The sequence below is a fragment of the Puma concolor genome, chromosome C2 (genome assembly GCF_028749965.1).
Source record: "Puma concolor isolate L17-30 chromosome C2, mPumCon1.1.hap2, whole genome shotgun sequence".
Lineage (NCBI taxonomy): Eukaryota > Metazoa > Chordata > Mammalia > Carnivora > Felidae > Puma > Puma concolor.
This window is the reverse complement of record NC_141675.1, coordinates 61314992-61342403: the sequence shown is the minus strand read 5'-3', so window position 1 is coordinate 61342403 and position 27412 is coordinate 61314992. Positions and strand designations below refer to the sequence as shown.

The 27412-nt window shown below is 38.2% G+C and overlaps 1 protein-coding gene and 1 pseudogene across 5 annotated transcripts in view; one reads left to right on the top strand and one right to left on the bottom strand.

The window, feature by feature from the left end:
• Positions 1-27412, bottom strand: part of SERPINI1 (serpin family I member 1) — a 72381-nt gene that overhangs the window by 23152 nt on the left and 21817 nt on the right. For 3 of the 5 annotated variants that reach the window (XM_086674667.1, XM_025914037.2, XM_025914033.2), the window contains 2 exons: positions 2722-2988; positions 1458-1688 (listed from right to left, as the gene is read on the bottom strand). In XM_086674667.1, the coding sequence (XP_086530793.1) occupies positions 1458-1688; positions 2722-2971 (481 nt within the window). In that variant the 5' untranslated portion in view covers positions 2972-2988. Of the gene's footprint in view, positions 1-1457; positions 1689-2721; positions 2989-3970; positions 4077-5589; positions 5658-27412 lie in introns of all 5 variants that reach the window. The other 2 variants (XM_025914036.2, XM_025914035.2) reach the window with 2 other exon arrangements.
• LOC112850629 (U2 spliceosomal RNA) lies at positions 11339-11490 on the top strand (annotated as a pseudogene).

The window sequence follows — 27412 nt, the reverse complement described above, 5'->3', positions numbered from 1 at the left end:
ACAGATGAGTGAAAACCTATCATTTCTATCATTTGAAATGTTCCTTTAGAAATCTATTTGCAAAAACATTGGGTTTTTGTTGATAGCTGAAAATGTTTAAAAAGAGTTTGGAAATAGCTTTTAATAATCCAATCTATTCCAAATGTATTATTATTCTTGACTTATTCTTTGAATGTTAAAATACAAACATAAGTTTCTTTTATCCTACATTTTAATGTCATAGTTGAAAAAGATAGGACCAAAATTTATATTCTCTCATTTTATTAATCATAGAACTTCTTTAGGTCCTTACAAAGGTGCCTCAGAATTTTGGGCATAATAGCACATATGGCACATGGTCAGGGTTTTTGTTGTTCCCACATAAAATTTATTAGATTGATATTATTTGGGGGGGTTTGACAATAGGAATTAACCTAATGAACATCTGTAATCTCTTTTCAGTTTGGTCTCATTTTTTTAAATTCTAATTTCAATTATGTTGGTGGTAAAATTAGAAAATAAAATGATAAAATATGAAACATTTGGAAAGCTTAAATAGATTTTTAAAGTATAGATTAGCGGGGCGCCTGGGTGGTGCAGTCGGTTAAGCGTCCGACTTCAGCCAGGTCACGATCTCGCGGTCCGTGAGTTCGAGCCCCGCGTCGGGCTCTGGGCTGATGGCTCAGAACCTGGAGCCTGTTTCCGATTCTGTGTCTCCCTCTCTCTCTGCCCCTCCCCCGTTCATGCTCTGTCTCTCTCTGTCCCAAAAAAAATAAATAAATAAACGCTGAAAAAAAAATTGAAAAAAAAAATAAAGTATAGATTAGAAATATTATGTTATTATTTTGAAGATTATTTTTCAAGTAATCTGTACACCCAACGTGGGGCTCAAACTCACAACCCCAAGATCAAGAGTCACATGCTCTACCAGCTGAGCCAGCCAGATGCTCTAAGATTAGAAACAGATATTAAAATAAACTTAGCGCTTTCTACTTCTCCATTTATTTGGGTTTAAAATGGGCTGCTCTTTTAAAAAGAAATCCTATAGTTCTGTCATTTAAAAGCCAAACCCTGATTTTTAGCTCTCTCTTATCTTCTATTTTAAATATATTGTTAAGAGGGCCACCAACTGTCATCCTAACTGCTATCTAACTTATTAAATAAGTTAGCTCAAACAAAGTTCCACACAGTGGTTAAGATTATCATACAGAGGAAACCCGTTATTGGAGAACACAGATTTCAGACTGATATATCAATAGTGCCAAAATTCTTTACATGCCAAAAGATTTAAGTTCTTTCATAAACGCTTATTCATATGTAATGCTTCTAAAAAGACTATAATCTATACAAAATAATTATCAGATGCTCAACTAAATGCTATCTTTCAAAAATTCAAATGGCGTGAGGGGGCAAGTAATTTCAGAAGAAAAAGAGTTAAAACTAAACTATTAGAGAAAGAAAGGAACCAAATGACATACTATTTGTGTTATTCTCCACCCACTTATTGATATGGTTGGCCACAGCTATATTTTGACTGAAGTCCACATGATTTACTTCTGCATGAAAATACTTTTTCAGCATTTGCAAAAATTCCTCATTGACATGAAATCCATTTTGCACAAAGAGGGAATTGGCAATTTTCATCACATACTGGCTCTCTTTAGCAGTTACCATGTTAGAAAAATCCTTCAAGAAGGAAAATTCGTCACCTGAAAAATGACAAAGGATAAGTTTATTAGTGGAACAAACACAGTGAACGATCACGGGGAGTGGAGAAGCACTGAAACACAGCAAGGGAGATTGATGGAACTCGGAGCCCAAGGGAAGAGCACTAACTTGTTCCCTACACAGACATGATTAGGAGGCTCCGGTATTTGTTCTACTTCCGGATTTTCAAATTAACTTTTAGTATTATCAACTGGCATGAGTTTTCACTTTCATTGATACCTTGGTAGAATCTATAGATTTTTGGGGGTTATTTCCTTTCAGGGTACTTAGGTTTATTTTCATTACATTGGTCTTCGTTTTATAATTATCAGGAAAAAGGATTAAGTTTAATTACCTAGTTTAAAAATTAAAATAGTCCTTGAAACTTTACTTTCACTAGACTTTTTTTTACCTAATAACGAGAAAAATCTATTCGAAATTATTGAGTTCTCAACTTTTTAATGAGTCAGTTCTCATGCATATTAAAAACATTAAAATAAAAATCATACATCCTGTCAAAGTGATTTCAAAACAGCTTTTGGCTAAAAACTTTCCCCAATACATAACATTTTCATAACAATAAAACATTTCAAGGAATTCTCGATGCTCCTTTAAAAATGAAGACGCAATTGGTTTTAAGCAAAAATTTCTGATATTCTTAGAGAATGATGTTGCTTTTCTTTATAGCAGTTCTCATAGTTATAAATTTTCACTTATTCAGGTGATAATTGATTAATACACGTCTCTCCCTCTGGACTGGAAACTCATTAAGAATCGTGTGCTTTTATTTATCACAATGAGGCTTATTGAAATAATACTAATAAAATATACAATTTCCTTAGATTAACTCAGCTAAAGGTGGAGCCAGGAATTAATACTTTTCTTGGGTTTCCTAATGGTTCTCCTAGCCATACCGTCTCAGTGACATCACTTTCTCACATCATGTAAATACTGCAGCCTGTAGCATAAGACAGCATAACTGAGTTGACAGTTAAAGTCAAACCACCTTGAAAATGTAAACCTAAGCACACTCACCATCTTTCAGGCTGTCATATCCCATCGAATGACGGATTTCTTTCAGGGTAGATCCTTGGGCCCCAAGTTCCATCATTCCCATAGCGAAGGTAACACTCAATGGAGAGAAAAGAATATTTTCATCCTCCCCAGTGGCTCGAAGATGGTTATACATTTTCACTGACAACTCGGCAATGGTTTCATCAGGGAAAGTGGCCCCTAAAGCCAAACTTTGCAGAACCAGCAAAGACAAGAGTCCAAGGAAAGCCATGATGGGAGAGTTCAAACCTGAAAAACAGTAGTTTGTGTATTAATCATTAATTATCTCTGAGAAATGGAGTGAAAGGTAAAATAAGTAATAATTATTTCTTGGCAAAGCTATAAAGCAAACCAGGTTTTTAAATGTACACAGTATTAATATCTCATAACAAAACCCCCTTAAAGGATATGCTGGAAGATGCTATTTTTAAAAAGGCAATTCATAGTCAAATGAATAAATAATATTGCTAAATTCTGAGGATTTTCTAGGAACAAGGTATTTCCTGGTCCCCACTGTGTACAAGAGTGTATACAGATGCATATATAACGAGGTATTATAGACCATGTTTGATGAGGCTGATTTATCAATTTTTCATATCTTCACCATATATATTTTGGTCATGATTTTGAAACAGTTTACTCTAGCTTACACTAAACTACACAGGTCCAGAAAAAAACTAATGAAAACCAAAAGATATGTACAAGGTTTAAGATGAACTAGTGAAGTCAGGTATTTGAAAATAACGCTTTACCCATTTACTTACTACAATTTATAAAATTAATGTACCATGCAACTGGGTTGTCAACCGGCAGGAAAAGATCAGACACACACCTGCCACGGGCCCCAGTTTATTCAGCCCAGGCTGCAGAGCCCACAGGAAGTGGTAACCCAGAGAAAAAGCAGGGTCAGCACATCCTTATGCACTTTCCCTTTGTACATTGGCTTCTATGAGGCGGCTGCACCCAGTGACAATCTTGGGGCAGAGGAGCCTTCTACAATACTGTCCTTTTGTACTCAGGTTGATATTACCATTTCAACTTATACAAACTGATGCTTCTATTTAAATGAGTATTTCTAAATATGAGGCTTCTCTGGTTCTTGAACCATATTCTCTCTGGAAGAGAGAGTGTCAGTGCCCAGACAGCTCTAGATAATATTTCTGCCCCTTGGCACTCCAGTATTCCAGCAGCCCTGTCTCCCCACAAACAGCACACAGTGACAAGCACACACTGGGGACAGAATTTCCTCCTTCCTTGTGTTCTCCCGCTTTGTCACTGCAGGCATCTAAAAGCCGAACTGCCTACTCGGACAATCAAGTAGCTTCCTTCTTCACGATCTTAAAAAAAAAAAAAAAAAAAAAAAAAGTCAAAAATCACTAAAACAGCATGTAAAGTGATACTGAGCAAACACATTTAGAAAATTGTGTTTCAGTTCGCATGGAGCATTAACAGTCCCCTTTACTCAGTTAACGGATGCACACACATTCACCTAAGACTGGTGTGCTTCTGCCAAGCTTCCGAGTCACAACGACCTCATCCCTCCTGCGGTGTTTGAATTCCAACTTCAGAGAACTGCCTACTTAGTTTGTAAGTCCTTCACGTTTCAGGGCTCAGTTTTAGGTATCAGTTTTTCGTCTGAGAAATCCCGAGCACTGCCGCCACCCCTCCACTTTTGTGTGAAGGTTTAGATCACTCTCCTTTGCTTAGGAAGGTAAGGTTCAGCCTGTATGTAAATATGGACTCTCAAAACCCACGCTGTGGGAGACACGATGGCTGCCCGTGGGAGATCAAGTGCACTGCTGTAGAACAGCGGCCAGGGGTGCGTGTGGTGCAGGGACTGAAGCCAGGGGCAGAGAACGCAGCTCCCCTGCTAGCCTACGAACTTGGGCCATCAAGGGCAGGCTGCTGTGGCATCCTTTCTTCCTTCTGTACTCTAGGGAACTCAAAGAAAAGGTGGAAGTAGAATAGGGGAGCTTGAAGCTCTAGATCTGGATGGAAATTTAGCAGGTACCTCTCTTAGTTGAAAGAGACCTTAAGACATATATGGTATTTAATACGTGGGAGGTATTACCATTCAGTAGAACTTGGAAATATAAGTCAGACTCAAAGGTCTGCTCTTAAACCTAACACTATACTGCTGTCTGATATACCCTGCAAAGACACAAACCTGGGCCTCATTACTCTCATTGAATGTTATCGAGTATAAGGCCAAGAAGTTGAAGTCACTATACGGTAGTGGTATCTGTCATCCAATAGCACAGCTATTTGGAAACCAATGCATTTAACATGAGTATCAAATTTTAGGTTAATAAACATTTTTCCTTCATATAAAACAAAACCAACCTATTGCCAACCAACAAGCATTCCAGCAAACAAGGCCACGTCTATTATGTTCACAAGCATTTTTATTTCCAAGTGAATGTATCATGAGATAAATAAGCTAACACATGATGTATGATCTTTGGCAAATCACATGCCTTCTCTCAGTCTTAGCTTCCTCTTTCATGAAATTAAGATGCCAATCCCTACTCCACACTAGTATTGAAGAAATAAATGAGATAGTGTGTGTTTGAAGCACTCATTTTAAGCTACAAGTTATATTAATAATAGCATTATCATTAGAGAATATGTTTCCTAGGTTTGTATATTTGCTAAGTCAAGGAAGAGGCTTTAGAGCCAAAATGAGTATTTTATCATTCCTGCTCGCCCATCTAATGCAGCACAATTAGCCATTCATTCAGCCAAGATCAAAAGAGCACCATGAAGTTACCAAAATTTATAAGCACGGGATCTTGTCCTCAAGGAACTCCCATCATTGTACAAAAGCATATAATCAGTTATAGTCCTTACCTTTTTAATGAAAGAGATTCTTTTAAGAATCAGGAGAAGGGTAAATAACCTCTTCAGAAAATGCACACCTGTGGATAACAGAACATTATTTTCACTGACCAGGATACTCACTGGCCTCAGGAACCCCTGGTCTACATGGCAGATGGGCCAGATGCAGAAAGAAGCAGTGTTTGGTGGATCTATGGCTCTGCGGTGTATCCTTATGGGGGGAAAGAGATGTCAAAACCACTAATGTATCTCTAGGCTTCTGGAGGTGTCCTGGAAAGAACAGCCATATGTCTGTGAGAGAGAGCTCTTCCCAGGGCAGTGAGCGGCAGCCACTGATTTACATGCGGCTTAAATCAGGAAACTCTTTAGTAAATATTTAAAGAACTCTGTTCTGGAAACACACATTTTATCTATAGTTAAGTGATCTTTCCTTCTTTTAAAGGCAAAATTTCCAGGGTGCAAGAAAAATGACTTCTGTTAGACTGGCCCAGTCTTTCTGATCCTACTTACCCTACCCCTGGTCACTGGCCCTTTCCTGTCTGGTGCCTCTGAACTACTCTTTCTGAGGATTTTTTTTTTTTTTTTCTGGGGAGAAGGGAAGATTTTCTTCCCTTCTTCTACCTTCTCAGTGGGGAGTGTTCTCCATGGATCTATTCTTGGCTCTCTTCTCTTCCGTGTAACGTTCTTCTCCTGTCTGCTGGTGAACTTCTCTCAAAGCAAAGATATTTCAACTATTATCCCTATTCATATTATTCCCAAGTAAGTAAAAGTCTAGCCCTGGCTTTATTTTTAATCTTAATTTGTGATGTGCATTGCAAATTATCTTGGGATTGTCTTAGCCTTTGACTCTGGCAGGCCCTTCTAATTCAAGGTGGCTCAAACAGGACTCTGTCTTATCAACCAAAACCATTCTTTTCTTTTCTTTCTTTCTTTCTTCCTTCCTTTTTTTAATTTTTTAAAAAAATTTTAATGTTTATTTACTTTTGAGAGAGAGATAGAGCATGAACGGAGGAGGGGCAGAGATAGAGAGAGGGAGACACAGAATCTGAAGCAGGCTCCAGGCCCGGAGCTGTCAGCACAGAGCCCAGTGCAGGTCAAACCCAAGAACCATGAGATCATACCTGAGCCAAAGTCGGCTGCTTAACCGAGTCACCCAGGTCCCTTTCTTCCTTCTTTCCTTCCTTCCTTCCTTCCTTCCTTCCTTCCTTCCTTCCTTCCTTCCTCCCTCCTTCCCTCCCTCCCTCCCTCCCTCCCTTTCTTTCTTTCTTTCTTTCTTTCTTTCTTTCTTTCTTTCTTTCTTTCTCTCTTTCTACATCAAAGTCTTTGACTCCTTTCAATCTCCCTTTTCCTTATGTTCAATGAGCTGTCAATACTTACTCCATACTGCATTCCCGACACTTCTATCCATTATCCCATAAGCATTCCTATGGCCATGGTGGCAGTTCCTCTTAATGCATTCTCAAGGACCCACCATTTTCAGCCATTCTCTGAAGTCTAGGTTACTGCCCTCTTTAATCCAATGTATGCATTGCCTCCAGATGAATTGTTTTGATTGTACCATTACGAACAGGTATACTTACAAAATCTTACAAAATCTTACGCTCTTCCTCACGCCCATTAGAGTAAAGCCCAAAATCTTTAGTCTCACTGTAGTGTGATCCAACATGTTTCTACCCACTATTCCCCTTTCAGGGATCCTGAAATTCTTGCCAGACTCCCTTTTGCAATACATATCCCAGAATTTCTCCCTCCTGTTGCTGGCTTGTGTAGTTCTTTCTGGAACTACTTCAACCTGGTTCCATATGTTCATATCCTAAGCACTCCTCAAGGTTCTGCTCTACTTCCATTTCCTTCATGAACACCCTCCTGATTCTTCAGTTACAACGACAATTTCCCCCTCCTCTGAAATGTTGGCACATTTCATCTCTACCTCTCCAATAGCACATACCACTGCTTCCTTCCATTACAGATAATTCTGTACACAAGCCATCTCTTTTCCTGGGTTTTCTGAAGGCACAGATGTCAGTGCATTCATCTTTGTATATCTTAAAAGAATCAGAATAAGTACTTAATGATTTACACATAGTAGGTACCAAATATTTGTTGAACTAACATAGCTTGAGTTGTAAAGGCTCACAAATGCTGCACGAGAAGGAAAAGCAGGAGTAGCTGCTGCTTCTAAATTCTCAAAGCTAATTTAATCTTAGTCCACAGGTAGTAGCTCATTTCCATTTTTTATTCCCTTTGATAAAGTGTTTCCTTATTGAGTCGGAGACGGTCTTTCCAGACTGACAAAGTGGCACTGTCACCAATGCTGGCATAATGCAATGGCTGGACACGGGATGCATTAACAAACAAGCGCACCACCTTGAAAAATCACCAAAGGTGCTACCCAAATGTTACTGTATTAACATTAGTCTACAAAATGCCGGGGCCCCACCATTAATCATAATAATCAACACATTCTAAAACAAATTACTCTTACATGGAGCATTACTTCATAGATTCATTATTTTCAAGCTACTGAATAAAATGCCTTTACATTAAAACAAGGGGCTGCAGGGCCGGAATAGTAGTTGATTGTGCTGTTGCTAGAAAAGGCAGAAGTAGTTGAGCTATGAATAAGTTACCATTAACTCTTGCATCTCTCCTTTATGGTACTAGTGGCCGGATAGGTTGTGGCCCGTGCATGTGTGCATTTTGCTTTAGAAAACACTGCGTTCGAACAGGTCAGGGAATTAAATCTTTTAATTGAGGGATGAGTGATCACAGAGCTGAAAGCTAGCACAGTAAGAAAGACTTAAAAAAAAACTTTCTTAGTAGTTAATGGTATTTATAGAAAGATGGATTATTCATAAATACAACTTGTTGCCTTTTTTGGATAACCCAATTATTTGAAATTAAAAAAATGGTTTCATAATTGCGAACTGTGAAAAACTGAAAGTATTCTTTAGATGGTGAAAAGAATTGCTGAGGAAGATCCTTTCTCCAACAAAAAAACAGCCACAGAAAATAACTAAGGAAGGGGTGCCTGGGTGGCTCAGTTGGTTAAGTGTCCGACTTAGGCTTAGGTCATGATTTCACGGTTTGTGGGTTTGAGCCCCACGTTGGCTCTGTGCTGACAGCTCAGAGCCTGGAGCCTGCTTCAGATCCTGTGTCTTCCTCTCTCTGACCCTCCCCCACTCACACTCTATCTCTCTCTCTCCAAAATAAACATTTTAAAAAAAGGAAGAAGATAGAAAGAAAGAAAGAAAGGAAGAAAGAAAGAAAGGAAGAAAGGAAGAAAAGAACTAAGGAAAAAATATCTAAAGCAAAGAACACTATCTTGAAGCACTCTGGCCTATTAATTCTCATATTTTTGCATGTAGTTATTTTTTAAATGTTTTTATTTATTTATTTTGAGAGAGAGAGAGAGAGAGAGCGCGCGCATGAGCAGGGGAGGGGCAGAGAGAGAGGGAGAGAGAGAATCCCAAGCAGGCTCCATGCCCAGAGTTGGCGCTGGATGTGTGGAGATTGATCCTACAACCATGAGATCATGACCTGAGCAGAAATCAAGAGTAGGATGCTTAACCAATGAGCCATCCAGGCACCCCACATGTAGTTATATTACACTGGGATAGGGGCAAAACAGTTTTATAAAAATAATGCCTCTTACAATTACATAAAAGAATGAATGTATCAGTCACATATAAGAATAAATATTCCATCATGAAAAGAAGACCGTTCTTCAAAGTGGATATGTTTGAATTCATGGTTTCACTAATTTTTTTTTTCTTTTCTCCCCCCTCCCACCATCCCCCCCAGCAGGGTTAGCACTGGGTGTTTGGAAACCACTGCTCTAAGTTTGGTTAGTTCTAGTTCACTTGGTGGAATTTGGAACGGAAATTTGGAATTGTTCTCTGATTCACTAAGAGAAAGGGCTGACCTAGATCAGCAGCAATGAAGCTGGAAAATTTGTCAAAGAATTTGTCACACACAAAAAAAGGAGTCATTACCTTGTGAAACAATCCATATTTTACCAACCTATAATGTAGCAAATTTCCTCAACTGTAACATGCGTAATGTTCGTCTCCACCCCCAATGTTAACTCTTCTGAAATTAGAATAAATCTTATAATCAATGTCCAAAGAAACCAGCCAGTCCTCAGATGCAAAGCTGTGCCACTGTGGTCATTTCCTGCCTAAGTGTCATCGCCTGAATAAGTGTAAACTTTCAGCTACTTTTTTATCCTTGTTTTCTCAGTCGACTTGTTTTCTTGGGTGGTGCCTCCCACAGTTGAGTTTTTGCTTAAACTTGGAGGCAGAATTATCTTCAATAGCACTGTGCTGTATGGCAGAAAAGGAGCCACGGAGGCAGAGAACAGAAAAGAGGATGTAGATTTACTATAAGTGATGCAAGCATTTACCACTCGAGAAATGAACTGACTGATTTTCTTTGAAACAGCAGCCAAACGTTTTACAAAGGATTCACGAATATAAGACCCATGTAAGTAAATGATTTGTGCAAGTGGATATATCTCTTGTCCTCGGGATATGTACAAAAGAACGGTCTGTCGGATGCCAAGCAGCACAATTAGAGGCAGAAGAATGTGCCAAATCTCTCAATATAAATCATAGTATTTTCAAAGCCAGGAAAGGTGAATGACACATGCATGCTTTGTGGAGGACTGTTGCTCAAGTGCTAGGCTGTCAATAGCTTCCTGATAACTTTCAAATTAGTTGTATAGATGTGTGGAGGGGTGTGGGGTAGACTAGTCAAATAATCAAAAGGAAATGGAGAGAGCACACCAGCAATTTTTGAAATGCCTTAAGATTATATTTTCAATCACAAAGGTCTATAAGTTTTGATCAGAAAATGCATTATGAAGAGTATCATCTCATGTGCCTCATAAATGATGGCCAGAAGTGATTCAAAACAATGAAAAGAAGGCTCTGACTGAAAAATCTTGCTTATTAAGGGCATAATATGCTAGGGTATAAATAAACATACTTCATTGTGCTATTTTTAAAAAAGAACTGTATAATTTTCTCCTTAAAATGTTCTTTCTCCCAAGAAAGATGTTATTAAAGATGTATTTTAAAACCAAGAGATCAGAACCAAGGAAATAAAGGAATGCAGGAGGTTTAATTCTTTAATCACAACATTTATGAAATTATGATCCTTCCATCTTTTTCTTTCTTTTGCTTCTCACCCCAGCTATCTAGCCCACTGTGATTCTTTCCATACTCTCTTACATTTTGCCAAAAAAAAAAATCACATCTTTATGTTTTTTTCCTGTTCTACTGAATCAAGCAAAAAGGAAAGCTTATCAGGTATCTCAGAAATAAGGAGAAAATGGCCAGGTAAAATCAAAGGGGCAGAACTATGGAGAGAGTAAGCTACAGATACATAATTTACCAGAAAAAAATTATGAAAGACTTGAAAATGGACCAACATGATTACTGGATGTCTTCAGTGAAAAACTATGGATTATCTAGAACATACCTTCCAGGGTATCTGACTATGAGTTTGGAACCCTTCATCTTCTTTGAACAATGTTACAGCTCTCTAAGATAAAGATCATTGATAGGGATGCAAATAATTCTTATCTATAAAAAATACTTAGTGTACATGTATGATTGAATGCAATTGATTATTGCCCTGTGGATATTGACTAGTTTTGTATCTACAATGCAAATGTGTTTCAGTATTCCTCATGAGTTTATATATTCATCTGCCTTTTGGATTCTCTAATGAATTGGTTATAATAGCCTCCTGAGTCATCGCTTCTCGGCCTTTTGGCTAAGATCAAGTGTAGTATCTGTTCTTATCAGTTTAATAGCTTCCTGAGTCTCTCATTAGTTAATGAGCTACAGAAAATCTTTGATATTTTTTCATTTTACATTTGTTTGAGAGTCAAGATTATAACCCTTAAAAAATAATGATAATTTTACTAATTTTAAAAATCTTGCAGTTGGAAATTTTTCTTTCCAAAAATATTTATTTTCATGGGATACTCCAACAATCAAAGTGGGAAGGAACTGGAACATTAGTCTTTTATTATTGAATATTCCATAATTATTGGTTGAATTAGTACTATATCAGTGGTACCCCAGAATGATTTAGTAGAACTCTGTGGCTTGGAATTACTGATCACATAGCAGCTGGCACTGAGCGGCTGTGCAACAGGCCTAAAGTTCTTGGGTATTTTGCATGCATCCAAATAGAAGGTTAGGCCTGGAAGAGTCTATGATGGCCTGCTCATTTAGGGACTAACTAACCCTGGAAATGTTGAGAAACAACCAAGGGAAAATGTGCTAAAACTCCCCAGAATTTGTAAAGTGCTTTGGTATATATGAACATATTAAGTCTGAATTCCTCAGCATCAGGAGGAGGCTAACTGGAATGAAGATGAACTGTGACTTAGAAGATTTCCTTTCCTTAAAGAAGATGTGGTATATACATATATATTGGAGTATTACGTGGCAATCAAAAAGAATGAAATCTTGCCATTTGCAACTATGTGGATGGAACTGGAGGGTATTATGTTAAGTGAAATTGGTCAGTCAAAGACAAATATCATATGACTTTATTTACGCATATGAGGAATTTAAGATACAAAACAGATGAAAATAAGGGAAGGGAAGCAAAAATAATATAAAAACAGGGAGGGGACAAAACATAAGAGACTCTTAAATATAGAGAACAAATAGAGGGTTGCTGGAGGGGTTGCGGGAGGGGGGATGGGCTAAATGGGTAAGGGGTATTAAGGAATCTATTCCTGAAATCATTGTTGCACCACGTACTAACTAACTTGGATGTAAATTAAAAAATAAATAAATTAAAACAAAACAAAACAAAAGAAAAAGAAAAAGCGTCCACACAAAAACTTTAAAAATAAATAAATAAATAGCGAGCAGGTATTTTGAGGAAAAAAAAAAAAATTCCTTTCTTTGCGGATGCCCAAGGCTTCCAAAGAGTTTTGGAGTTTTTTGGTGCCAAACATCCTCTAACTAGTAGGAGGTAAGGGTTATAAACTTTCAAGAACACTTCACAACAAAGATAACCTCTTGGGAAATTGTTTAGCTCCATAAATCAATGATGAATAAATGAGACTCTGGTCACATATTTTCCCATGTTAAGCCATAAGAAATTTCTAAAATCCAAAAACCAAAATACTCAATTACTCTGTGTCCTTCAGAAAGTTAGAAAAATGCAGTCCAGCAGAACTTTCTGCAATGACATAAATGTTACATATGTGTACTTGTTCAATGAGGTAGCCATTTGCTACCTGTGGCTATTGGGTACTTGTAGTGTGGCCAATACAACTGAAAAGCAAGTATTTTAATTTTAATTTTAATTAATTTCAATAGCCACATACGGCTAGTGGGTATCATATTTGACAACGCAGAGCTAGAGGTAGGCCAAATAGATTTACTCTTCATAACATTGGTTCTTGACCAAATAGCCTATAACACAAGCGCTTAAAACAAACAGAAAAATTAGTAGAATGAACTCCAAAAACCATGTCTCCTTACATAAGATATTTTGTTTATAAACATACTCCTTTTCTTCAAGAGATCTCAATTAATAAAGAGGCTCCATTGAGAATTCCAAAGGCTTTTGATTAAAGTGGGTGACTACTGGGAAAAGTAAAGTCAATGCCAACAAGCACCAGTGAGCTGGCAGATCCCAGCCCTCCTGGAAATGTGACTTGGGCTTTCCATAAAGTGGTAATGAATAATTCTGTTTGGCACAAGCAGGGAGACTTTGTCCTTGCCAGTGAATGACTTCCTTTGGAATATTGTCAGGAGAGCTAGACAAGTGACACACAAGCCCTAAGGCAAGATTCAGGCAGTCGTTTCAGAGAGATGGGTTAAAACGTCATCATCAATCAAGGTCATGTGTGGCTCAAGGCCATTTTGAAACTAAGCCAGGCATTAATGGTCTTAGCTTACCCATTAATACTTTAAGAAATCCCTACTGATTGCTCTCCCCCAGCCTATGGGCTTAGCTGTTTAAAAGACTGCAGAATGTTCCTGCTGGAAACACCTTGACCAGACCCTCATTTTATAGGTGAGGAAATGGAGTCATTTGTACTGAACAACTTCTTACATACAAAGGATGTTTAATGAGCTATGAGAGAGGCTAAAAAACATACAAATTTGAAATGTGAATGCAATCTCTAGAATTCAATTCACTCATTCATTCAGTCAGTGGTTCAAAAAATACTTATTCTTGATAACTGCATGCCAGGTCCTGTGCAAAATGCTAGGGATACAGAAGATAACAGGAGGATACAAAATATATGCTTTTGTGGTATTTCCCTTCATGTATTAGGTATACATTCTTTAAAGAGATCTCCAGCTTTTAATTCAGAGCTTTAAAAATATTGGATTTTCTAATTCCCGATATGAAAATGTTGCTTGTGTAATAAAGTTTTTACAAGCGGGCTATGCCCCTGGAAATCTGAAAATACTCAGCTGTAAGGGTGCTTCTCAATTGTTTTGCTAATGGAGGGAGTATGAGCCTCACTCACCCTCCAATCATTCACTAATGCTTGAGTGTATCCTGAAGGGCTGGGAAATGAGGTAAAACATCCGGAGAAATTATGTCAAGAAAAAATTCTCACAGAAAGAGTTTCAGAGTGTTTAAAGCCAGTTTTAAACTGGTCTGGATAATGCACAGTCAGAACTATAAATACAGTATGGTAATGCGATGACACCCTAATAGAGGACAGTAGTTAGGGCTGTTAGCCACACCCACCACAGTATCCCAGATACAAGGTATTTACATTTGTATTTATACCAAATTATATTTGGGTTATATTTAGCGTTCCTGTCTTGTCTTTCTTTAAATTTTTTTTTTTTTCAACGTTTATTTATTTTTGGGACAGAGAGAGACAGAGCATGAACGGGGGAGGGGCAGAGAGAGAGGGAGACACAGAATCGGAAACAGGCTCCAGGCTCTGAGCCATCAACCCAGAGCCCGACGCCGGGCTCGAACTCACGGACCGCGAGATCGTGACCTGGTTGAAGTCGGTCGCTTAACCGACTGCGCCACCCAGGCGCCCCCTGTCTTGTCTTTCTTTTACACATTCTCTGTCTCTCCCCTTTATTTTACTATTTTAGCTTGAAGAGCCCTCACAGCTGGTGTTGGGTTTCACCTTTGGCTTTTACCTCTTGCCTTATTTCATAAGATCATATGTGAAGGGGCGCCTGGGTGGCGCAGTCGGTTAAGCGTCCGACTTCAGCCAGGTCACGATCTCACGGTCCGTGAGTTCGAGCCCCGCGTCGGGCTCTGGGCTGATGGCTCGGAGCCTGGAGCCTGTTTCCGATTCTGTGTCTCCCTCTCTCTCTGCCCCTCCCCCGTTCATGCTCTGTCTCTGTCTGTCCCATAAATAAATAAAAACGTTGGAAAAAAAAAAATTTATAAGATCATGTGTGAGGGTTTGAGGACATCCCTAAATTCTTCTGAGGTGAAATGCTTAGGTTCACTTTGCCTCAGGTCTGTTGAGACCACACAAAGCTGTTTTCTTATCTTGGCTAATAAGTATAATATTCTCAAGACCCGAGTGCTCTGGTAGTAAAATGGCATAAGCTCATGGGTTTCTGACACCAAGATGATTGCAGAAGGATATTAATATTAGGTTGAATTTTGTGAAATTGCCATTTTTATAAGTCAACGTGGTCAAATAATGGCACCTCCATATGCTTCAACCTACTATCTAGTGAGAATTTGCTGTGCCGCAGGCTGAAGGTTAGAACTCCCATTTGCTGTTTCACTACTTTTTATTTCATGCAGTTATTTCAGTATTTTGAAAAGTTACAATATCTCACACTTTTAAAATGCATACTAGTTGAGAAGCTGGAAAATATTTATTATAATTTTTCTCTTAGAATTCTTTCACCTTGTGTTAGAAATGCTAGAAACTGACACAAACACCAACCTAAATTAGGTGACTCTTTCTTGAAAAGAAAAAACAAACAAACAAAAAATACTTGTGGCTTACTTACTGTACCCTGGGGAAATTAAGTTACAGGCATTGTTTTCTAGACAGTCTTTTGCAGGACTACAGAGCATGGGGAAAATGAAAGTGAGAATGTGTCAAAAACTAATTTTACTGCTTTGTTTTTTAATACTCCTATAAACTAAAAATACAAAATTACTCTGATATTGATGAATGTATTAATGCTGCCTGAAAATATCCACCTGTTAACTCTATTTATAAACCTGCCACACACACTGTGTGTGGGGGATTTCTAAAAGAAAGTTTGGTTTCCTCTTCCTGTTCATCACTGTCAGTGTCTGAAAAAGCAACTTGTAATTTTCGTTGCCTGGGCCAACAAGGGAAACATTAAGTAGATATAAAAAGGCTCCATGAAAGTATTCTGGTTACATCTCCCTGTAAATTTCAGAACCACATTTACAATATAGTAATAGCTGTAGGAAGTGTGTAGAAAGATGATTAAGGAAATCAGCCAATGTTAATGTTGAATAGGCAAAAAAAAAAAAAAAAAAAAAGATAAGCAAATGAGAGAGAGAGGAGAAGTTTGGGGTGACAGTGTACTTCTCCTCCACAAAGCAGAGTTTAAAGCAATCTAAATAAAAATCAACCCTTATCATTTTCAGAGATCTGGACAGACATGGATTTAATTGTTTTCTTAATTTCTTAATTGCATCTTCTAAGTTTCACGGTTCTCACTGACTGGAAATGGTCCTTTTTATCAAACTCCTTCCTTATACAGCAGCTCAAGGCTTTCCCCATGGTTGGGCAGGTCAAATGGGAGGGATATTTTATGGATCTTTTATTGGTCACCAGTGCCCACTGCCCTGGCACACCGTGAGAGCATGTTCCTCTCCTCAGTCAACCACTGAAAGAAAGATCGCACAAGAGTCATGGTGAAATGCAGGCAGGGATGTCTACTTTTCATTTTCCTAACTAGGGAACTGCTTCTTACATATCCTAAACATTATTGAAAGTTAAAGCTAGTTGTGTCAGAGAAATTTCAGAGAATATTTTTAGGACTCCAAGATATGTGTCAGGGTCTATCTTGCAGACAACTTGCCAATACATAAATTAGAATAAAATGAAATTGTTCTCTTAAGTTAACTTTTTAAAAAATACATACAGATAATTGGCCCTGCAGAGAATGACTGAATGATGGGCATCAGGTTAGTTTGAGCCTCACAGATTTTACAGTGGAATAGATCTACAGATCTATATTTTAAATATACAGTTATAGTCCCAGTAAGAAAAACAATGAGAGTCAAAGCTCAACTTGAGTTAAGCTCAAGAGAGTCTACTCAGATAGGAGGGATATGCTGTCATATTTTCTCATTTCTAGTGTTGCTTGAGAGTCTACATGTGAGTGTCTGGGATCTTGAAGGCTAGGGAATTGTTAATACGCTTTAAGAATATGTTAGGAATATCTCAGTTTCAAATTAAAAGAGAAATTCTTCCTATAAAACAGATCATCTGACATCAGTTTTCTCCCCAGAGACCAATTACTTCATGGAATTCTAGAGCTGAAATAATGTAACGGGCTAGTCATCTATACATAATAAACAAATCATGGCTAATCCTCATAATAAGCTGGAAGGTAACCCCATTTTACAGATTAAAAAGCTCAAATTCAGTGAGTTTAAGATATTTTACCATGTTCACATGGCTTACTAAGGAGTGAAAAGGGGATCTGAGCTTTCATCTGAAGGCTTCAAATCTCATGCTATTTTTACTGTGCCACGCTGCCCCAGGTGGATAGGACTTAGAGGTCACTTGGTCCACTTCTCATATTGAATGCAGGAATTCCACAAAACCAACTCTGCTTAAATTCCTTGTGTGTGTGTCAGCTTTGTGTTTGTGTGTGTATGGGTGTGGAGGGGGGAGGAGGGACCTCTGAGTTTTTTATTGGATTCCATGCTAGCAAGGTATCTTGTAGTTTAGATGAAATCTCACCGCCTTTAACATACAGATCCTATGTTTGCCTATAATGCTACAACAGGCTTTAAGTAAAAAATATATTAATTAGGGTCTTACCCTGCTATAGAGTACATTATAATACTTTAACTTTTTTAACTAGAGAAAGTTAAATTGGTAAAACCTTCACAGACAACAAAATTCAAAAGTTATGAAAAGGCTTATAGTGAAGATCTTCTATCTCCTATCCCCTCGTTTGCCAATTTCTCTTGGTGGAACCAACCAATGTCATCATCCAGAGTATCTTATATATGTACAGTATATACATTTCATCTTTTGTTATAGAAGTAATAACATAATATGCATCATATACACAGTGGTGTACAACCTCATTTTTTCATTTAGCAACACGTTTTGGAAACTATTTGCTATCATTACATAAAAGGCTTCCTCGTTGTTTTTGTTTTGTTTTGTTTTTTAGCAGCTTCACAGCATTTTACTGTATGGATTGCCATAAAATACTTAATTAGTCTCCTACCAATGGGAATTTAGATTATTGTAATCTTTTGCTATTACAAATAATGAGATAATGAGTAATTTCAGAAATATATCATTTCACAGGTGTGCAATGATCTCTGCAGGGTAAATTCCTCGAAGTGAAGCTGCTAGGTCAAAAAACACAAGCACTTGCAATTTTGATAAATATTGCCTACTGACCCTACATTGAAATTACACCACTAAAAGCCCTAGAAAGAAATAAGGAAGACCTATACAGAAGAAAAATTGAAATATTGCTAAAAACTAGACACAAAAAAGACTATAATGTTTCATCTCCTATGTAATCTTCCTAAACTAAGGACAGATGAACATGTTGAATGACACCATAGGGGTACAGTCAACAAGATCCAGGTGGTAGGAAACTCCACAGGACAACTTCAGTTTCAACAAATAAAATGCAGGAATAAAGGCCAGTGAGAGCTGGGGAGGCAGGAAGCCAGTGGCTTCAAAGAGTCTCGAGAGACATAGCCACAGGTTGCTATGCCTGACCTTTATGTGGATGCTGGGTGAAACAAGCAAACTTTAAAAATCACGTATGGTATTATGAGACAATGTGGGAAATGACTAGGATCAATGGAAATGGACATCTTCTCCATAGATAGGAATATTCAATACCATAAAGATTTCAGTTCTCCCTACACTACTGTATGCATTTAGTGTAATTTCAGTAAAAATAGCAACCTTTAAAAATTAGACAAGCCATTCTAAAGTTCACGTAGAAAAAACTAAGCAAGAATAGCAAAAGAAAAAAAATTCTGGGGAAAAAATAATACCGATGAAATACTAAAATGCATTTAAAAACTATAATAATTAGAAGAGGGTGGTGAGAAATATAATTTGGTATATGATAAAACTTGGCATGTCCAATCGGTGGGGTAGGAGATTATTGAGTACATGCTAAGAACAGAATATCCATATATTAAAAAATAAAGAAGATGAGTACTTTGTACTTTAAATTAAAATAAATTTCAGATGGGTCAAACTTTAAAAGTGAAAATTGAAGCTTTAAAATTCCAGGGAGAAATCCTGGGAACACAGAAATGACCCAGGAGCCATTAAAGAAATGATTAATATGACTGTAGGGAAAATTAAAAAATCTGTACAGCAAAAACCACAGAGTGAAGTCAAAGGGAAGTGACAAACTGAAAAATCTTAAATTACAGATAAAAAGATAATTTTCCTACCTTACACAAGACCTCTATAAATCTAGAAAATCAACAAAAATCCTATAGAAAATTAGGCAAAGGACATGAATAGATCTTTCACTAAAATGATACTTAAAAAGCTCTTAACCACATAATAATATGGTCAAACTTTTTGATAATTATTAAAACTACACTGAGGTACCATTAGTTACATATCAGAATGATGAAAGTAATATTAAGGCCTAAATTCTTAATTATTTAAGAATGACTCTAAGGCCATCTGACTTGTAGAAAAAAAATGACTGGGGCAAAAAAGCAATAACGTCTTAGAAGTTATAGAACATTCCTGTAATCTTTAGGCTTGTGTTATGGTTCTAACTTATGCAAAGGTCACAACATCAGATGATCTCTCTAATCCAGAATGTAATGGAAAAACTAGAACAAATAAAATCTTTAAGTTTTAAAAAATAGTCAAAAATAAAAATCCATAAAGATACACATTTTGTATTAAAACTTGTACACTTGACTCAGAGGGGCATGCCATGGACCCTACTTCAGAATATTTACTTTTATTTTATATACAGTCCCAACATAAATTTTTGTTTTGATTTGGTTTCCCATCTTTAGCAATTACAAGAAAGAAAAAAAAAAAGAGGGAGAGAGAAAGGTTGCTGGAGACAGGCATACTGACTTTAGGAAGAAGCCACAAAAAATGTTGGTCTACAGCAAATGAAAAACTATGTAGATCTGATATAAAGACTTAAAGCCTAGGACGACTTACTATAGGCACATTTCCTATGAGAATCATGGTATTACTGCAGCATCCAGTGTTAGATATTCATGAGGATGCCCTTCAGCCGTCTCAAAAATAATTCTTACTCTGTTCAGGACATATGGAAGGATGCATATAATACATGTTAGATAAACTACCCATAAGCCATTGGAAACAAAATATTGGGATATTTACCAAGATATGTTTCATTTGTCTAGAAAACTCAATTGTGCAAATCCTCCTTGGACACAGCTAAGTGTGATCACTCTAGTTTAAAAGACAAATAATAAATTGTCACTGGTATGCTTTTGTGCTTTTGTTTTTTACCCACAAGTCAGCTTTTCCAAGCTTCCATAATTCTGAATTGAATAATACCTAACTTACCTTGTAATTACTTAAGGAATAGTTTTGTGGGTTTATGCCCTTACTGCAGAACATGTCATATTTCAAAATTACTTGCCTTAATGTAATTATGTTAATGAAGTGAGATTATGTTCATATTTGAATCTGCATGGCTTCATAATGGCAGCAGTCAGCATCATCTGTTGACAGCTCAGTGTCTGAGGCAGGGAGGCTCTCTGGTCAATTTTCTTTTTGGTTGTGGTTTTCTTTGATGTTCTTCACTTTTTAGCAATGAACACGGGTGGCATTTTAAAACTCAATTTTTTGACGATGAAGTTACTAGGCAACAAAAGGTGTCCTCAGAGGGGTGAGTTACTTTAAGATTGAGAATCTAGTATGATTAGATAGTGTGTGCGTAGCCTCTAAGGATCATTAATATCATTAATGTGAGGCAAAAGTCCCAGACTAAATGGCTTCTTGGGAAGTGTAATTTATTCAGAATGACATGACTTTAAAATGTTTTTATAACCCAATATTTAAAAAAAGGATAATTAAACTATTTCTCTAAATCAGCACTTCTCAGTGTGTGGTCCGGGGACTTCTACCATCATAATTTCCTAGGACATGATGAAAACACAGGGTAGGGGCCACATCACCAACCTCTTGAATCAGAAATTCTAGACCCGGGCCCTAGTATTTTTAAGAGATCTGTCAGGGGATTGTTTGATGTACTCAAGGGTAGATACCAACTAGGATATACCTGTAGGTAGAACTGAGGTAAAAACAATGCAATGGTGGTGTGAGAGAACAGGGGAGGAGGAAATAGCGAGTGCTAATTAAAACGAGGCACTTCACAAACCAGCTCATTTATTCCTTTACAGTGTGGTGGGCAGTGATGTTTACATTTGTTTCTAGGATGATGGCTGAACGTTGACCTGTTCCCCAGATTGTAAGCTTGATGAGGACACAATCACATCTGTCTCCCTCAGGACTATCTGGGCCTAGAGCATGGCTTGGCCTGTCTGACCTCCATATATGCTGAATGAATGATTTACGTATATTACCTGCATTCACGGATGAACAAATTGAGACTTGGAGACGGTAGGTAGCCTAAGACCACCCAGTTGGTAGTGAGCAGAGACTCAGGGCTGGTACCAGAGCCCAGGCTGCTTTCCCTAGACAGTGCGCCTTGTCATAAGGCATTCGTAAATATCCTGGGCATGGGGGGGTGGGGACCACTCAGCAAAAGGGAATAAGAGAGAGAGAGGGTGACAAGGAGTATTGCAGTTTGAAGGAAAAAGATTAGGCAGGTTTCCCTGAGTAGGTGATTTCTGGACATGGGCTTTAAGGAAGAGCCATGCCCCTGATAACTGGAGTCCGAGGCCAGGGATTATTAGCAAGAGCCTGAAGAAGGAGTGTGTCTTTAGTTCCAAGATCAGCCAACCCCGATGGAATAGAGAGAGCGAAGCGGGGAGTGGGTGAAAGCCTAATCAGAGTGGGGAGGAATGCAAAAAGACAGCCCCTTTGAAGAACAGAGGAATCTGGCAGTAGCTGGATGGAGACCACAGTTGGAAGAGGGTCTTCTTTATTTGCCTGTTTGAAGTACCAAACAGGACGCTTGTCTCCTAGTAGACATGCACTGAGAGAAGGGGGATTGATGATTCAGGAGAGGGCATTTCAGGAGTTAGGTATTGTGAGGAGAGAGGATGAGAACCTGTGCACAGGAAGGGGGTGGCCTTACATCGAAGCACAGATAATTCATCTATAGTTACAGGAGAAAAGGCAAAGTATGTGAGTACAGATGCTTTCAGGTGCGGAGCTGTGGTAGCAGGAGAATGTGAATTTTTTTTTTTAAGTTTATTTACTTAGAGAGACAGAGAGAGAGAGAGCACATGAGAGAGAAAGAGGGGGAATGCAGAGAGAGAGGGAGAGAGAATCCCAAGCAGATGCTACAATGTCAGCACAGAGCCTGACGCAGGATGAGATCCCACAAACCCTGAGTTCAAGACCTGCGCAGAGATCAAGAGTGAGATGCATAACGGACTGAGCCACCCAGGTGCCCAGACTGTGAAAGTTTTTTTAATGGGTTCCCTTTTCTCCACGAAATAGGATGCAAGGTCATTAGCTAAGAACAAGCCAGGGAGCAGGTGCCAGAGAACCTGCCTTCAGTACATTTTTCACTGCATTTACTCGTGTGTAAGCACTGTACTTGGTAGATCTGCTTAAACATATGGAAATATCTTACGCACATACTCTTGCCAAAGCAGTGTTACTCATCTTTGGTTAGAATTAGCTTGGAAAGTAAACCGTGCAAGTAATGAATTTTGAAAAATAAATTAATACAGATTGAAAACCTTCTTCTCTGCTCCCACTTGTACTGTAAATTTATTCTCTCAAAATTATTTCGTGTTCTGAATGTCATTGAGGAATTTAGTAGATTGCTGAGCTGCACCCCAGAAGTGGGTTTCCAACCGTAATTTAATTGGAAGGGTTGTAACTAACTTTCACCATATGGGACTGCCAGATGTAATCAATGCAATATAAGTTTGAAGAAAACATTATTGAGTGTGTCTAAGCACATTTTATAAGCAATGAAAGCTATCATTTATGCAACAGAAATCACTCTAATGTCTTATGAAATTAGGGCATCAGGAGAATGCATAACTGTTAGAGGGTTAATGTAGATCAAGTAATTTTGGCTGAAAGCACACTATTTAAAGACAGACACAAGTCGGATAATACAGGTTCTACTCACCACTCCTCCAATCTACCAAGTCAACTAATTTATAAGGCTAGCATGGCCTAAAGTCTTTATACTAATACAAATGATGATACAGGTGGAAGCTGATTCAGCTGGGAACTTAATTTTTTTTTTTTTTTTTAATGGAGAATCTGGGCAAATTCCTCCCCATTAAGTAGAGGCCCACAAAGATTTTAATCTGGGGCCAAGATATGGTTTAACAAACTGAAAGTGCCACCACTGAACTTGTAGCTTATTATTTAGACTCTTCAAGACTTAAAGGTGTTGCAACCCTTGGGGCACCTGGGCGGCTGAGTTGGTTGAGCGTCTGACTTTGGCTCAGGTCATGATCTCATGTTCGTTGAGTTTGATCCCCAGGCAGGGCTCTCTGCCGTCAGCACACAACCTGCTCCAGACCCTCCCTGTCCCTCCGTGCCTTTCTCCCTGCCCCTCCCTGGCTTTCATTCTCTCTCTCAAAAATGAAATAAACATTAAAAGAAAAAAAAAAGGTGTTGCAACTCAGTGGCTAATCGTGCAATGAATAAACTTATAACAAAACTGTGATCCCGAAAGTCTATTGTTCGCATATCTGAAGGCAGGCTTAGAACAAAAATATCACGCCTGAGTAAACCATTTAGGCAGCATTGTTTTCTCCCCCTCCAGGTTAGGCTGAAGAGGGCTCTTGTACAACCAAAGAGTTCATCTGCACTAATTGTGTATCAGGAGTAACTATTGTACTAGCATTAAATCTTGCTCAAATACAGATGCGTATATCCCATATGCTACCAAAACAATGGCATTCCAAAGCTAAGGATTCAAGACTACCCACATTCAGAGAATAATCATCTGGTCTTATTCTCCCTGGACTTGGCCACTGTTATTCGCAGAATTGTTATGAATAAAACTTAAGAGTTAACACCTTAAATCATCCTGATGTTGAACTCGTCCCCTGCACAGGCTGATAAAAACACATGTGTGAAACCAACAAAGGAAAGGCAAATTCAGATCCTTTGAACTGTGTAATCTTTGGTCAGATTAGATAAATTCAGAAGAGATGTTCCATTTCAATAATCCATAGACTTTAAGAAGATTAAGGATTATGAAGTAGTCAAGATCACACCTGAGCATATAAGCATACACACACACACACACGTGTGCACACGCACACACACACCACACCTGCACCATTTGGAGCAAGGCTACCAGAACTGAAGAATCTCCTGCTGCCAGCTTATGAATTTGAGCTGAGGCAGTATGTTCAACCCAGGGGCACAGTGTGGGAGGATTGGAGGCTGGCTTCTTCTCTGGCCGGTTGCCTTCCACCGCCCTGGTGCCAGGACAAGTTGTGATGAGTTCTGAAGCCAGGTTGGAGCATCTTCTCTTGACTTCAGTTATCTAGCTGGTGGCTGGCCCTTCTCCTACCAGAACCATTATGACTTTAGTAAGACATGATTGATGGCACCACAAAGAGGAAATGATGAGGCTAGCCAGCTGGACCACAGAGATATTCGGGCAGCAAGATTAATTTAAGCTTGCCAGTTGAAGCAGGATGTAAGTAGATTCTAAAACAATTCCCAGAGCACAGTTAATATGAAGAAAATAAAGTTTACTTTTAAACAGTCTGTAAGTGGCCCTTCACTGGTGGATGTGCACTGAATGTTTGCAGAGAAATAATAAACAGGACCTCAAGGATGCTGGACTTCAAGGCCAATTCTGTTGTCCTTGCTGCAATCTTTGGCGGCTGAGTTACTACCGTTCCTGCTTAGGATGCTATTCCTAGCCCTTTTCACCTGGTTAACTTCCATTTCTCTTTCATAACTCACTGCAATGAAGTCAGCCCCCAAAAGTTATTTACACATTTGTATGTACGGTTCTCAGTGCAGTGTTTTGACTGGAAGATTCTAAACAAATGTTTGTCGAATGAAAGACGGTAATAGAGAAATAGCTACATTTATGGAATATGAATAAAAAGAAACTGGATGGAGCGTGAGAAGACTTGAACTTGAGTTCTAACTCCACCACTCACTAAGCAGCAAATCTTTTACTCTTGCTGTTTCCAAGTCTATTAAGTGGGAATACTAATGCCTTCTCCATCTTCTTTGTTAAGCAGTTATGAGAACAAAGGGGCTATAGTGAGAAAAACCGGATCTAACAGAACACCCAGCTCCATAATGGGTAGCCTTGGGCAAATCACTGAAATGGGTGGCATGTATTTCCTATGTCAAGTGTGGATCAAAAAACTTCCCTATCTTAGGCTTCTTTTATAAAGGGACATTCAAATACCAGAAAGTGTTGTGGCCTTTTTAAAATTTATTTTTTTAATGTATTTTTTAAAATGTTTACTCATTTTTGAGAGACAGAGAGAGAACACAAGCAGGGGAGAAGCAGAGAGAGAGGGAGACACAGAATATGAAGCAGGCTCCAGGCTCTGAGCTGTCAGTCAGCACAGAGCCTGATATGGGGCTCAAACTCACTGACCGTGAGATCATGACCTGAGCTGAAGTCGGACTCAGCTGACTGAGCCACCCAGATGCCTCTTTAAAATTTATGTTTAAAAATATTTTTTAATTTTGAAATAATTTTAGACTTACCAAAGACATTGGAAAAAAAGAGTTCCCATGTACCCTTTACCTACTTTCCCCGGATGTTACCATCTTACTTATAACTGATGCACGATCACCAAAACCAGGAAAATAACTTTGATATGTTACTTTTAGCTGATGTATAGACCTTATTCAAACTTTTTTCCAATTATTCCACTAATCTTCCCAGTCCTGGATTCTATCCAGGGTTTCACACTGCATTTAGCTGTCATGTCTCCTTTGTCTCCTTCAATTTTTTCAAACGTATCTTATGGGTAGATATAGTAAGAATGAAAATATCCTATTTCTCATCATGTTTTTGGCCACTAATTTTAATATCCACTGATTATCCTTATCTGCTACAATTAACACAGTGTTTGCCAAATGGTGGTTTTTCTACTTCCATTATTGTTTGTACATTCATTCCTTAATAGGAATTCTACTGCAAGAAAGAGGTATCCCTTTTCTCTCATTTACTTATTTATCCAAATTATTTATTTGTATCAGTATGGATCCATAGGTATTTATTTTATTCCATGGGTTATACAGTCCATTACTATCAGTACTGATTTGCTTTTCAAATTGTCCTAGATGTGCTATGGCCTTTTTTGATGGTTCAACTCACACAAATCAATGCCTTGCCGAAAATCAATCTACCCCAAGAAACGCCTGTTTGGAGACGTGGCATATGAGAAAAAATTAAAATGTATAGCTGTAAAAAAATGTCTGGAGTATCAAGGACACAGTGACCCAGACACCAGCAGTTCCAAAAATGAAGACAAAAGACCTATAAGGATATAAGAAGTTCAGGGTACTGAATACCCTTTACATTTATACTCTGGCTGGAGATTTACCCATCTGGCAATTGGTAAGGGTGTTTAGGGACATTTATATCCCTCGTTCATCTGAATATACAGAGGCTGGAAAGAAGTATTACTTAGGAGTGTTTGGGTGGTTCAGTCGGTTAGGCATCTGACTCGGTTTCAGCTCAGGTCACGATCTCATGGTTTCATGAGTTGAAGCCCTGCATAGGGCTCCGTGCTGACAGTGCAGAGCCTGCTTGGGATTCTCTCTCTCCTCTCTCTCTGCCCCTCCCCACTCATGCTGTCTCTCTCTCAAAAATAAATAAACTTAAAAAAAAATTAATTAAAAGTTCAATAGCTATATCTTATGGTGTGTGTGTGTGAGAAAGAGAGAGAGAGAGAGAGAGAGAGAGAGAGAGATTGATTATAACCTATTTAGACTACTCTAATGAGAACTTTTTGAAAACAGCTAAAGCCAACCTTGAGTATGATTTATATAACATAAATCGCTGTGCAACAGACAGGTGATTGTTTGTTCATAAAATCAATTACTAATTCATCACACAGACTTATACTTTGAATGTTTAATAACTTCCTAACACTGTGCAAACACCATGGATATAAGCAACAATTAAATACTGTCTTCAGTGACCTTGAGTTCAGTGGAACTGAGGTCCTTTCAAAAAGCTGAAATGTTTCAGGTGGTCATAGAAAAAGCTTTTGGCTTCATTAGTAAAATGGGAGGGCTGGTCTTTGATCTTTAAGGTTCTTTTCAGCATTAAATTCATTTGATACTGTGATTCACTAACTTGATTATTTAAAAATTGCGGTTTAATGTGCCTTTCTCTCAAAATATCCTAATCAGTATTGGATGCACTTTTCTATTTAATAAATCCTTTGTAGCTGTTTAAATACTTACTGAATCTCACAGAGCTGATCCCCTATGGGTGGAAAACCTCATTTACATTACAGTCCCCGACTCTATTTTTCACAC